General features: G+C 37.7%; 1 protein-coding gene and 1 pseudogene across 1 annotated transcript; both read left to right on the top strand.

The window, feature by feature from the left end:
• The first annotated feature begins 688 nt into the window (after positions 1-688).
• LOC102891753 (olfactory receptor 226) lies at positions 689-1,672 on the top strand. Its single transcript, XM_006906880.1, has one exon. The coding sequence runs from the start codon at positions 689-691 to the stop codon at positions 1,670-1,672; it is 984 nt and encodes a 327-aa protein (XP_006906942.1).
• A 396-nt stretch (positions 1,673-2,068) lies between these two features.
• LOC102892237 lies at positions 2,069-3,319 on the top strand (annotated as a pseudogene).
• The last annotated feature ends 10,896 nt before the right edge of the window (positions 3,320-14,215 follow it).

The raw sequence follows: 14,215 nt of genomic DNA, 5'->3' as shown, positions 1-14,215 counted from the left end.
TCTCTTACTGTCCATACTTCATGTTGCCTGAATATTTAGGAAACTCTGAGGTCCTGACTTCCTGGTTCAACCTCTTGCTATCTGCATGACCTGGAACAAGTCACTTAACTATGCCTGAGTTTCCTTAGGTGTTAAGTGAGGTTGATAATAGCACTAATTCAAGGTTCTTTCGCAAGTTAAGTGACTTATTATCTGCAAACATTTTAGAATGATGTTTGTACTAACAACACATAGCAAATACTCACTTGTGTAATATATTGTTGTTGTTCCTTCATAATGTAGCTTAGTTCCCCAAAACTAAGTCACAATCCAGCTCAGAAACAAACTTTCATGTTAAAGCAGCTCAGACTCTCTTCCTATTTTTGTTTTGTAACTATGTCCTTCAGGGAAAAACTAGTGTCATCTTTACCTAGTGCTTATCAAACCATGGTTCTCCAAGTGCCAGGACAGACTCCTATCCTATCTCAAACACAAAGCTATTTATTCTTGTCCCCTATTGTCTTAGCTCTTTCCCAGATTACAGAAGAGAACAGTGGCCTCAGATCGGTGACGAATTGTATATACTACATACATTGCATCCTACCAATATAAACACACCAAGAGAAAGGCTGGAGACTTGCTGCTGCCTCCAGAAGACACTCTACTCTCTCTCCTGAAGAGCAGTGGGCAAAACCGACCCACCGACCCCATGGAGAGAAAAAACCAGAGTGGGAGAGTAAGTGAGTTTGTGTTACTGGGCTTCCCAGCTCCTGTGCCACTGCGGACACTAATGTTTGCCCTTTCTCTGCTGGCCTATGTGTTGGTGCTAACTGAGAACACACTCATCATTATGGCAATTAGGAACCACCCCACCCTCCACAAACCCATGTACTTCTTTCTGGCTAATATGTCCTTCCTGGAGATCTGGTATGTTACTGTCACTATTCCCAAGATGCTAGCTGGCTTTGTTGGGTCCAAACAGGGCCATGGACAGCTAATCTCCTTTGAGGGCTGCATGACACAACTCTACTTCTTCCTGGGTCTTGGCTGCACTGAGTGTGTCCTTCTCGCTGTTATGGCCTATGATCGTTATGTGGCCATCTGCCATCCTCTCCACTACCCTATCATCGTCAGTGGCCGGCTGTGTGTGCAGCTGGCAGCCAGCTCCTGGGCTGGAGGTTTTGGCATATCCGTGGTCAAAGTTTTTTTCATTTCTCGTCTCTCTTACTGTGGCCCCAACATCATCAACCACTTTTTCTGTGATGTCTCCCCATTGCTCAACCTTTCATGCACTGACATGTCGACAGCAGAGCTTGCAGACTTTATCCTGGCCATTGTTATCCTGGTAGGACCACTCTCTGTTACTGGGGCCTCCTATGTGGCCATCACGGGTGTTATGATGCGCATTCCCTCATCCACTGGGCGCCATAAAGCCTTTTCCACCTGTGCCTCTCACCTCACTGTTGTGGTCATTTTCTATGTAGCCAGCATCTTCATCTATGCTCGGCCAAAGGCACTCTCAGCTTTTGACACCAACAAGCTAGTCTCTGTCCTCTATGCTGTCATTGTACCTTTGCTCAACCCCATCATTTACTGCTTGCGCAACCAAGAGGTCAAGAGAGCCCTACGCCATACTCTGCACTTGTACCAGGGCCAGGATGCTAAGCCCGGGAAAGCTAGCAGAGATGGGTAGAATGGAGGTGTTGTCTTAGAAAATGTTCTTAAACTTGAGATCTATGTCTTCCATGAAGTCCAGAGCAGTTTTTAGGGCATAATTAGGGACTAGAGTTTCAAAGACACCTCCAAGAAACTAGTTCTAGAGAAAGAACAGGGATCGATTGCAAGCTAGCAGCTAGCGTCTGAATTTCTATATAATTTACATGGAGCAGGTTCATGAATCATGCATCCTGGTGAGGTGGAAAGTGTTGACACTGAGCAGAATGCATGACTACACTTCAATATTTAAACAAGTAAACAAATGCAGAACTGGCCTCTCTCTACATGGCCTTTCCTGGGTTTGCCCTTGGTTTTAGTTTGAGGCACAAGGTGTAGCAAAGGGAAGCAAAAGGATGAAGGCATTCAGGGAAGCATGGGCTTCATTATGGAAAAGCATCAGAAGACTCTGGATGAGTTCTTTTCTACCCATAGGCCACCGACTACAGCCTATGAGGTAAAAGGGCCCAGGAGGTGATCATTCTGGTGTGAGTTACAAGGCATGGAGATAGGAAAATGTGAATTTTTGTTTTCACCTCCTGGACTACAGAGGTTTTAGCTTCATTTCTGATTTACTGAGGTCAGTGCACACACTGAACTAGTGGCTGAGTGCAGTTGTTTATTTAATCTTCTGTCTTCCTAATTAGATTGTAAGCTCCACGGAGACAAAAATCACATTTGCTTAGTCATCATTTTATTACCATGACCCAGAACAATGTCTAGCATATGGTGGCTATGAAGAAACATAATGAATGAATATAATTTGGAGCCATGTAGGCAAGGCATGACTTTCATGGTTATAGATGGGATTGGCAGGTACAAGAACTAAACCCTCATGCTTCGCTTGAGTATGGAGACGTACAAATTGGCTCAGCCTTGCTGAGAGGAAATTTGGCAACATGTGTCATAAATACTAAAAATATTGAAAACATTCAGAAATATTTGCATACATAGACATATAATTTATAAACTATTAATTGTTTAACCAATCCTCTATTTGTAGAAGTTTAGCATACGCTTGTGTTTCTCTTACTATAAATAAAATGCACTGACGTGTTCTTTCTAGTACCCGGTCATCATGACCACAGGTTATTGTGTGCAGTTGGCTTTCTCCTATATGACTGGTTTCACGAGCACTGTAATCAAGGTCTATTTCATTTCATATGTCGCCTTCTATGGCTCCAATGTCATGAACCGCTTTTTCTGTGACATTTCACCAATTGCCAACTGGTCTGCAAAGGCATGTCCACAACTGAGCTACTGGACTTTGCTTTGGCTACTGTCATTCTTGTCTTCCCTCTCATCATTACTGTCCTCTCCCATATCTACATTGTCTCCACCATTCTGCTTATAGCCTCCACCCAGGGAAGAAAGAAAGCCTTCTCCACCTGTGCATCCCACCTCACTGTAACCATAATTTATTACATAGCCATGATTGTCATGTATGTTCAATACAGAGCTATTGCACTATTTAATTTACTACATTAATATCAGCTGTGTATGAAGTCCTCGCACACATGCTAAATCCCTTTGTCTCCTGTCTTAAAAACCAAGATGTCAAGAATGCTACATAAAGACTGTTGGGTTTGGCCAGTGCCTCCTGCTCAACCGAACCCTGTTGCCTTGAGTAGGAAATGGTGTCTCAGCAAGGATGTCATTCCCATGACACTCATCCTAATTGTACATGTTAGTTTGCTTTATAGATCTAGGTTCTAAAAGTAATCACACCATGAGAAAGAAAAAACAACAATTAAAAATCAAAACATGACCCATTATGTATTGCTTAATCTTGAACTATGTTTAATATATACTGCATATATTTAACCAGTACCTGAAATGACAGAGTAATAATAATAAATGTTAACATATGTAAGGTGGTATTAAACTTTTTATGGCTAATAAATTATTTTATCCTCATAACACCTCTATGAGTTAGTTATGATTAGTTACCTGATTTTACAGATTAGAAAACTGATGCATGCAAAGAGAGGTTAAATAAGCTGTCCAAGATGCACACTTAATAAATGTGAAAGCCATTATTTGAACCCAGGGAGTCTAGCTTTATGACACACTGAACTGGATTCTTTTTACATCTAAGAGTCTGTGATAATAGCTCTAGGGACACATTAGTTAACAAGCACTGATCCTTGGAAGGAATAAGCAATTCAGTCAGTAAGTTATGTGTAGATGTGATGATAGGTATTAATGGTGTGGTGGTGGCCGTGGTGGTAGTGATGGCAGTGACAGTGCTGTTTGTATTGATGATGGAATCTCATTGATATTAAAAATAACGTTGATCATGTCCCAGTCCTCTTCCAATTTTAGCCTCCTTCCAGGTCTGTAAGAGCTCATTTCTCCTTATAGGGAATGGAATCAATAGTTTCATGAAAGATGAAAGAATCAGTAGTACTACAATTTTTGCAGTTGACAACTTTTGTGCTCTTAGATCCTTGTGGCTGCTATGCCATATTGTGACTGTTATCAGCAAACTAATGGAACACCATTACCTCAGTATATGTCTGAGCCGAAGACTTCAATATACCAACAGAACATATATGCTATATACAAATCAAGTGAAAACAAATACAAAATTTTCTAAGACAAATGCGAGTGTTAGATATCATTGGGGGACCTGCTGACCAGATAAAGAAATGTAGTGTACCAGGGAGAATTCTACAATATTCATCAAACTGAGATTAAAATATGAGAGGAATAATAAGAAAGTGGTAGCGTGACTCTATATGCTGCCCATTTTAAGTGGGAGTCTAAAATCGGTCTCCTATTTTTGACCTAAGCTCCCTTCAATTTTTTTCAACATCATTGAACTAATCTTTCCTATACATTGCTCTTGTAATGTTACTCGACTATGAAGAATTCTCAATTTCAATTAAATAGGACCTACTTGTTTGATTCATTATTATTATTATTTTGGAATCATTCTAGCATTTACAAGCTCAACCTTGATTTTTACTGATCTTCAGTATGAAACATCCATTCTGATATTAGTCACCTTAATGTACTTAATAATTATATTACACTAATTCTTATGTTGCTTAACTTCATTCATTCATTCATTTACTCATTCAATATTTTTATGTCCTTATCTCTTGCAAAGCACTATAACAGTGCTTTGCAAGAGATAAGGACACAAAAATTATAACAAATATTATAATATTATAACTAAGAGAATATAACAGTCAACAACAACAAAAAATAGATTCAGATTCTTCCTTCAAAAGCTATAATGAGTAGGGAAGACAAAGGCACAATTTCTTTCAGAGTTATAAGTTTGATGATGCAAGTGGAATACTATGGAAGCAAATGGTAAGTAAACCAGGAATGAACAGAGAAAATGTTCCAGCAAAAGTAGCATTTAGGCTAACGCTTGAAGGAAATAGACAGATGCAAAATGGTTGGCAGTAGTTAAGGCCAGGGTTTGCGGACATAAGAAAACCCAAGCATCAAGAGATAACAGCACACTTAAAGATCTGAAATATGATTAGTATAAAATGACCTTAAAAAATAAGGTGTCACATGAGGAAGTAGATTCATGTTTACCAATCCAAATCTAACCAATCTGTGAATTTTCTCTTACTGTACAGATTTATAAATACATAATAAGTTCTACAGAGGCAATAGCAGTTTCTGCAAATACTAGATCTTCAGCTTGTACTGCTTCTACTAGGTTAGTGAAGCAGGAACAAGCCTTGACTACAGCAGTTTTTATTCTATATGACAAATGTCAGTTTATGTTTGACTCCCTGCTACATTGTGAGCAGAAAGTAACCTTATTCCTTTTGAAACTACACCAATGATGGCTATCATCTATTTCCCATGCTTCAGTTATCTATTCTCTGTACTCCTTTGTGTATTCCATCTCCCAGGGTGTGAAAGGAATTGATCCTGTGGACTGTATCACTCTGACTCTGTTGGCCTCCAGCTTCCAATTTGGTTGGGTCAGTGGGAAGCACCAGCAGGAAATTGAAGGATTCCAGGAAAGAGATGACAAAGAGACCTTTCCCTGCTTCCCTGGGTGCTGTGACTCTGGCAATGACTATAACTCCTGCAACAGGGTTGCCCCTTCCAAGACTGCAGTATTGCACTTCACTGGGTATCTGTACTGCCAATCCTTATGTGGCTCAACGTCCTTGTCGATCATCTTCACTTTACCCAACCTTGGTGCATAGTTATGACATTTAATTCTACTCCAAAGTTTCAGCAGATATTGCTTTCTGTTTCTCACTAGGATCCTGACTGTATCTGACAATCAATAAATATTAGCCAAATTGAAATAAATCTTGGTGGGAATACTTGGAATAACTAGACCACAGGAAAAGGGAACCCTCATACACTGTTGGTGGGAATGTAAATTGGTACAGCCACTATGGAAAACAGTATGGAGGCTCCTCAAAACAGTAAGGATAGAATTACCATATGACCTAGCTATCTATCTTCTGGGTATTTACCCAAAAGACTTAAAAACATTTATCCGCAAAGATATATATACCTCCATGTTCATAGCAGCACTGTTCATGGTGGCCAAGATATGGAAACAACCTAAGTGCCCTTCAACAGATGATTGGATAAAGGAGATGTGGTACATATACACAATGGAATATTACTCAGCTATAAGAAAAGATGAAATACTGCCATTTGCAACAATGTGGATGAATCTTGAGATTATCATGCTAAGGGAAATAAGTCAGAAAAAGTTGAGAACAATATTTCACTCATCTGTGGGATATAAAACTGAAAGCAACAAATGTGACAGAGATTCGTGGACACGGGCAGTGAATTAGTGGCTATAAGAAGGAAGTAGGGGAGAAGGGAAGTAGATAGGGTTAAAGGCGGTCAAATATTTGGTGATAGAAAGAAATTTAACTTTGGGTGGCGAACATAATGCAATATACATATACTGTATTATTGAATCATATACTTGAAATCTATACAATTTTATTAACTAATGTCACCCCAATAATTTTAACTTTAAAAATGAAAAAAAAACTGACATAGGTTTAGATTTTGAAATAAATAACATAACCTAAGCAAATCTCATTTTCTACTTAAATATATGACAGAACTTGAATTCAAATACAAAACTATTTGTTCCACATTTAATTTTTCAAATATTTCTTCTTAAATAACTTCTACTTTTCCTCCACATGATGCCACTGACAAATTGAATTGATTCTGAGATGTCGGACCTAACACATTCAGCAAATTTAAACTCAGGTGTTGAATATATTGTACCCAGCTTTTCTGCCACTTATTCTAAGACTGTATATGCCACTAAGAAGCACTTACTTCTTCTCAGAACCAGTAAAAGTAAGTTTACAACACTGAATTACCCCTTCACTTTTTCCCTTTTAGGTTGTACTTATCGGAGTAAAGCAGACTATATTTTAAGATCTTTTGAAGAATTTCCTCAATATATTTTTCCAGGTGCTTTTAATTCACTCACTAGGTTTCCTGTCGTCTAATAAGATAATCAGACTTCCAAAACAACTTCACCGACAATTGGGTATGTAGGAAAATAATGGGAAAGGTGATGGTCTTGGGAAGCAAATATTTAGCTTAAGACCCTGGCATTACCAGCTGTTAGTTTTGTGTTTTTTGTAGGTTATTAGAATTTCGTTGTTTTTTTTTGGGGGGGGGGTTGAGTTTCAGTTTTTAAACTTGTGAAATTTAGGTCATAACATTTATCTTCAAATGTTGGTAGGAAGATTAAATGAAAATAAATATACATGAATGCATCAGGCACAGTGTTTAACACATAATATTCTAAATTATTCAAGCAAACACAAGATAAACAGGATTACTCATAATGTCTTTAAAACTCAGCTGGAGTGCCCAAATTTCCATGATGCTTTCCTTGTTTTCTGCCAACCTCCAGCATGTTCTGACTTATCCCCACACCTATCAGGAAGAAATCATCTCTGACTGTGCTTAACTCATGTTCAGTGTGACAATATCTTGGTTATAACCCTCTTCCAGACTCCACCTTATATTCAAATGCACATATTATTTCTCGTACTGGATTTTAAGTTGCTTATCTCACAGACAACTCTTTATTATTCTCAGTTACTAAAAATTATTTCTACTTATTATGTATTTAATGGTCAACAGATATTTATTTGATTAATAAATCCCCATCTGAATGTATGTTGTACTTTCGATTGACAGCCATAGTGCCCATACCTTCTGAATTTGGGGGCATAGTTCCCATTTAAAATATTCTGTTTTCTCTAACTTTCTCAATTTTTAGACCAAGGGAAATATCACGGATTAGATCTTCATATGAAGTTCAATACTTTCTAACATGCTGAGACTGGAAAGCTTAACACTACAGTTCTCAGGCTTTCGTTTATGTTTAGGGTATTGTTTGATGCACATATATGAGACTTTGATTAAAACATATGTAACATGCAGAGGGAGGCAGAGTCTGAGGCCAAAGTTCTGGAGCCAGCAGATTCTGGTTCATTGGCCCTGGAGAGGAAGCAGCAGCCACAGCAGCAACTTTCTCTATTGTGGTCGAGACAAGGGAGTTTGGGGGACTGAAATTTGTTCCTAGGTTTCAGCCTAAATAAAGCCCCCTACTCCAGCCCTCTGTATGATTTTACAAGGACAAAGTTGTCTTTCTGCTTAAACTAAGATGATTTCCATGATCTATAATAGAACACTGAGTGATACAATTTCTCTAAGAAAATTATTATTTATTTTGAACCTTAATTTTCTTGTTGAAAACTTGGAATATTAATAAAATTTTATAGAGTTGTTGGAAGCATTAATTTAGTTATGTAAATTCTTTTGCACGTAGCAGGCACACAACTTAATATTATTCTCTGTTTTCTGCAAAGAGTTGCTCCCATGTATTCACTAATCATGTCTTCATGGCTCTACCAATGGCAATTGTCATATTTTTGTAAATAAAGATGACCTTAGTCATTTGATTGACTAGACTGTTTTAGATAAAGGAATTAAGGTTTAGAATAATTAAAAGTTTTCTGGCATGAGAGGTGGAATGAGAGTTTAATTAATCCCTAAGGAATGTGGAATTACCCTAGAATTCCAATGTTTCAGCTACTGATAATTAAATCTTATGAATATTCATTTGGAAGCATAGTTCTTTGTAAGTGTACATGGAAAAATATCATATGAACCCCTACATGAGATGAATGATGAAAATAAGCATGTAAGTATAGTAATAACTATAATTCTATTGAACTATAATTATTTCATTTTATTTTTAATAGAGTATTAATTGAATGAATAAATTGATATCTGTTTATAACTTTGTGTTTTTCTAAAAATAAATTCACAAAAAATTATCTTTGTTCTTGATCATAAATTTTAGTCCAGAAAGTATGTTCACATAAATGCTTTAAAGCATTCTATCCATCAATACATTCGTGATTATTCATCTTATCTCTAAAAGAAATAACAGGGAACGAAGAAAATCTCCAAATATTGAACAAGAATCTTTAGATAATGCCGTCACACTTGCTGTTTTCAAACAAAGGGCTATGCGGAAGGGATGTTGCAAGTAAAACACATTCTGTCACACATTATATCTGTGTCCCCAGTCTCCCAATTAATGAGCAGGCCTGGACCAGATCTGAGACACAGTCATTTTTTCTTCCTCTGGCCTGATTCTTAGACTTTGAAAATTCTAAGCAGTCTTCTTGAACTTTCCCTCAGACCCACAATCTAATTATGTCTCTCATAGTCTTATCACTCTAATGGTAACAGGTGACATGAAAAGATTAAATTAGAGGAAAGAGAAGGTTTTAATCTAAGGCTTAGTGCAGAGATGTCATCCGCTGCCTGTTCTATGTGTCCTTTGCCTTGTCTCCTGCTCTCCTTTGCTTTGGATCCTGACTTGTTTTCTTCTTGGATCTATAAGAAAAAACATTCCTCCTTCTAAACCTCTCCCTCAGATTGTTCTCAATAACTATTTACATGAGACACAAAAGAGAAGAGCAATGTAAAACAACCTAAAAGGAAGAGCCAAGTTTTAAAAGACTAAAAAAAAAAAAGTCAGAACTGGGAACAGTTGAATTCTCTTCACCCAAAAGCTCTATTTCCTAGTTGTATGTGCAACTGTTTATCTTCGATGCTTAGGAGTACTCTTCTTTTGAGTGGTGGAAGTGAAAAGATAGCTGTACTTCTCCCTAGAGCTTAGTACGTACCATTAACACTGGTAAATCATCTTTCATATATTTTAATTCTCTCAGTAGTAACCACTCTGAATAATATCAATGCTTTAAAGTAATAGGTTATGAGTGATAGTTACTTCCCAGAGAATCAGAATGAGAAAAGAAAATGAAGTCCTGGAACTAGGATTAAGATCAATCACCAGGGTTATTTGCCATGAAACTTGCTGTTCTATTTCTCCATCTGATAATATTCTGTATCATCTCTATTTGTTGACCCATGGACATCACTAGGGAATTCTCTCTAACTTCTTTGTCATTGTTGCTTTTCAAAATCCTATAGCTTTTGTGAATCAGATCCCTAAGGAAGTGTCTTTAAAGAACATAGTTGTCTGTACTGAGCAGTGAGCTCATTGCATACTGGACCTCTCCAGCTACAGGTTCTGCCTGAGGAGTCAGAAGAGTCAACATACAAAGCCAGCCCAAGATCAGTGGCGGAGAAACAGAATGAGAGTAAGAGAGAGGGGAGTGGGAAAGAAACAACATTGAATAGATGTAGAGGGAAAAAGACATATAAAACAGAAAAATTTCTTCCATCTTGGGCTCTTATCATCCAACGGGAGCATCCAACAGGCCAAAAAGTAACCTTTGAATTTTGGATTTAAAAGTGTGACCATAAATATGAATTGAGATGATGTTGCATTTTCTTTTAATTAATAGCAGAATAATTTTTTATTTCCCTATAATCGATCTGGACGCCAGAGTCTTTCTCAGCTGACAAGAATCACAAAATAATGGAACTCGGGAGTTTCACAGAGAAGCAATTTTCCAAGATTTAGATCAGGCTATTTCAAAGTCTCTCATTTTTTCTCTTTTCCCTTTTTTTTCACCTTTTGCTTTTTGTCACCTATCTGCAACTCATTTCAGGTGGCAAGGCAAGACTCAACCAAGATGACCTACTTCACCCAGTCCCTAACCAGAAATAAACAGAAAGCATTATGGTGAGGCATCTGCTATTAATTAAATATATCAAAATGCCAACCACGCATCAGGAACTGTGCTAAACACTGGATATAAGATGAACAAGTCAAAAATAGAATATAACTGATATTTCCAAGGATTTCACAAATCTAGTAGCAGTGACAGGTAAGCAAATGATCCATGTTATCATGATAAGATGCTCTAAGGTCCACACGTTACAAAATCAGATTGCTGGGGATGATGGGCAGGAGATGGTGGTAGTGGGGTGCTTAGGGATGGGTCTGAGTAGGCATTTGCCAGTTGGCAGAGTAGAAACAATTTCAGGCAGAAGACAGAGTACATGCAAATGCATAAAGTCTTGAAGGAGGATGTTACACTGAAGAACTGCAAATTTTCAGTGTGGCTTGAACTTGAGCTGATTATCTGGGAAAAGAAGAATATTAGGATATTAAGAATGTGGAGTTTAGATCATGAAGAACCTGCTATGCAAATACGGAGTTCAGAGAACAGTAACCACTAAAGGATTTGAACTACATGGACACATGTTCATAATTATATTTTAATAAGATCACCCCATCTAGAGACAGGAATATTATTTAGTGTGTATAGGTGTCTTCTTAAATGGACACTAGACCTTTTGCTAACCTCTCTATGGGTCCTGGTCCCTTGCACAGCATGCCCATTCTATCTCAGTTGAGACTTGAACTTTTTATATTTCTTTCCATCTTATCCTCCACCCTACTTATTCAATGTCCCCCGTTATTTGCAATATTGCCCTCATTCTCTTCCAACTTCTTCCTTCTTGAGAAAACCTATTTTACTATTGTAGCAACTTCCAAGGATGTACATCAATTCTATTCCTTTGACTCAGCAGGTAAGCCCCTCCTCTGACTGAGCCAACACACTCTTCATAACAAAGCCCTTCGGAGTTAAGAAATGTGCAGTGACTGGGTAGAACACACTGGGTCAGTGGTCGGATCAGAGGTTAATGTATAGTGGGGAAGGTCATATAGTTTCAGATTTTAGACACATACGGGGGTCTAATTAGGGATGCGGTGAAAAGTACTACAAATATTAGGAGGTCTTGAGTGTTATATAGACTTGGGGAGCAACTTGCTCGTGGAAAACAGCTAAAGTATTGAGTTTTGGACTAATCACATAAGTTCAGATGGGGTGTAAAGGCTAAATTCAGAAGTAAAGAATTTGGGCATAAAAAACTGGAATGAAAAGGAAAATTGGTTTAAGTATGAGAATCAGAGCCAGGGATTAGGTGAATGGGTGAGATGGTACAGGAACAGGCAGAGAGCAGAATATGGATTCACAATGACACTGAGCAGAGAGACAGGTGGGAAGTAATACTTAAAGCAGGAGAATTATTGCATAGTAGAGAGAATATATATTTTGGAAACTGACAGTTTTAGGTAATAATTCCATGACTTTCGATGTTTACTTGTATAAATATAGCCAAATTATTTGCCTTATTATCTGTAATTTGAAACCTATAATATCTTCCAAATTTCTTTGTGTGAGAATTAAGGGAGATAAAGTATGGAAAGAACCTAGTACGAATACTGCCAAATGATAGGTACCCAACAAAAGATAAATGTTTACTATTGAACAGTTTATACAGGCAAAGACAGAGATGAGGAGTGAAGATGATGAAAGCCAAGTAGGAAAACCAGGTGAGTGCTCAGCAGGAGGAAAGTGCAGGACAGTAGTCTCCTGTGGCCTTCATTCACACGCCCAAATGGTGGGTTAGATGTAGAGATCTAGGTCATGCCTGAAGCAATAAACTTACTCAAGGTTTCAAGAATATAACATGAATCTTAAAATTCAAAGGAGCTCAGGTAATATCAGATAACATTGAAGTGAATGGGACTTGTCTTTTTTCCACATGCGGTCAGTGTGACAAGAGATAGTCTGTCAGGTGTAGCAGAACTCAGTGTGTTGGAAATAAGAATTAGTAAAAAATTTTGGGAAAAGTGTGAAGTAAGAAGGCTAATCACGTACAGCCTTATAATCTGATCTTGTCTCGATCCATTCACACCACTCTTTTCTAATAGAAATGCAAATCATTTGATCATTAACTTTTTCTCTCTTTATCTGTCCTTTACATTTGCTATTTTCTCTTCTCCATATTTCTCCCCTCTCCAAAATTCTACAATGCTTCATATCAGTTCAAATGACACCTCCTTGGTGAAAGCTTTCTGGGTCCCTCTGACAGAAAGAATTATTATCCACTCTGGGCTCACAATACTCAATTATCTATTGCAATGCTTAAGATATTATATTCTACCTCTCCGTTCCTTTCTCTGCCTCCTTTATTAGACAGTTCCAGTGTCTATTTGTCTTGGAGTTTTCAGCGCCTGGGACTACCTGACCCTTGGTAGAGTTAAAGGTGTGGGGACTGCTGTTAGGAGAGTGGTTAGGGAACTAACATTTTATAGATGAGAAAGATATTACCAGAAAGGTATCAGCAGTAGAAACTTAGCAGTCAAAAGTAAGGACAAAACAGGGTTAACTGATCATACGGTATTCTAAAGCAGATACAAAAATATGAACAGCAAAGAAGGATTGTTTTTAGGAAGAGAAATGATTAATCATCTTTAAAAGCTTTAGAAAATGACTCAGAAGAATCTGATGAAGGAAGGAGATTTGAGTTTGGGTGGTAACCACAATGCAATATACAGATGATGAATTATATAATTGTACATTTTAAACCTATATCATTTTACTAACCAATGTCATCCCAGATAAATTTAATAAAGTATAAAAAAATAATCTGCTAGTATAATTCTTACAACATCAATAAGATCAGGTCACTCAACTGCTCAAAATCATCCAAAGTGGCCCCACTCCACTCAGAATAAAAGCCAACATGATTACAAATGCTTTGAAAAGACCATGGTGATCTGCTCACCATCATCTCCCCCACCCCTACTTCTCTGACTTCCTTTTCCGCTTCCATTCACTCTACTCCAACCATACTGGATTCCTTGTTGTACCTCACACTGAAACTCAACTTAGGGTCTTTGAATTACCTATTCCCTTTGTGTGGAAAGCATTTCCGCCTGACAGCCAGATGGCTAATGCCTTCACCTTCTTCTGACTCTGCTCCAAGCGGTTTACCTTGGTCAACCTATTTAGAATATGAACCTACCACTACCCTTTAACTTGTTCTGTTTTCTCACCAGAACTTTTCAATTTCTACATTTATAATTTTATTGCATTTATTCAAAGTCTTGAGAAGGAATCTATTTACAGCTTGTATTCCTCCACTGGGATGTAATTCTTGAGATTATGGTTTTTGGCCTGTTTTTGTTTTGTTTTGTTTTGTTCAGTGAGCTATTTCAAGCATCTAGAGTAGTGCCTGTCACATAGTAGGTGCT

This window comes from Pteropus alecto, unplaced genomic scaffold (assembly GCF_000325575.1).
Source record: "Pteropus alecto unplaced genomic scaffold, ASM32557v1 scaffold342, whole genome shotgun sequence".
In the NCBI taxonomy this organism is placed as follows: domain Eukaryota; kingdom Metazoa; phylum Chordata; class Mammalia; order Chiroptera; family Pteropodidae; genus Pteropus; species Pteropus alecto.
This window is presented reverse-complemented; position numbering and strand designations above follow the sequence as displayed.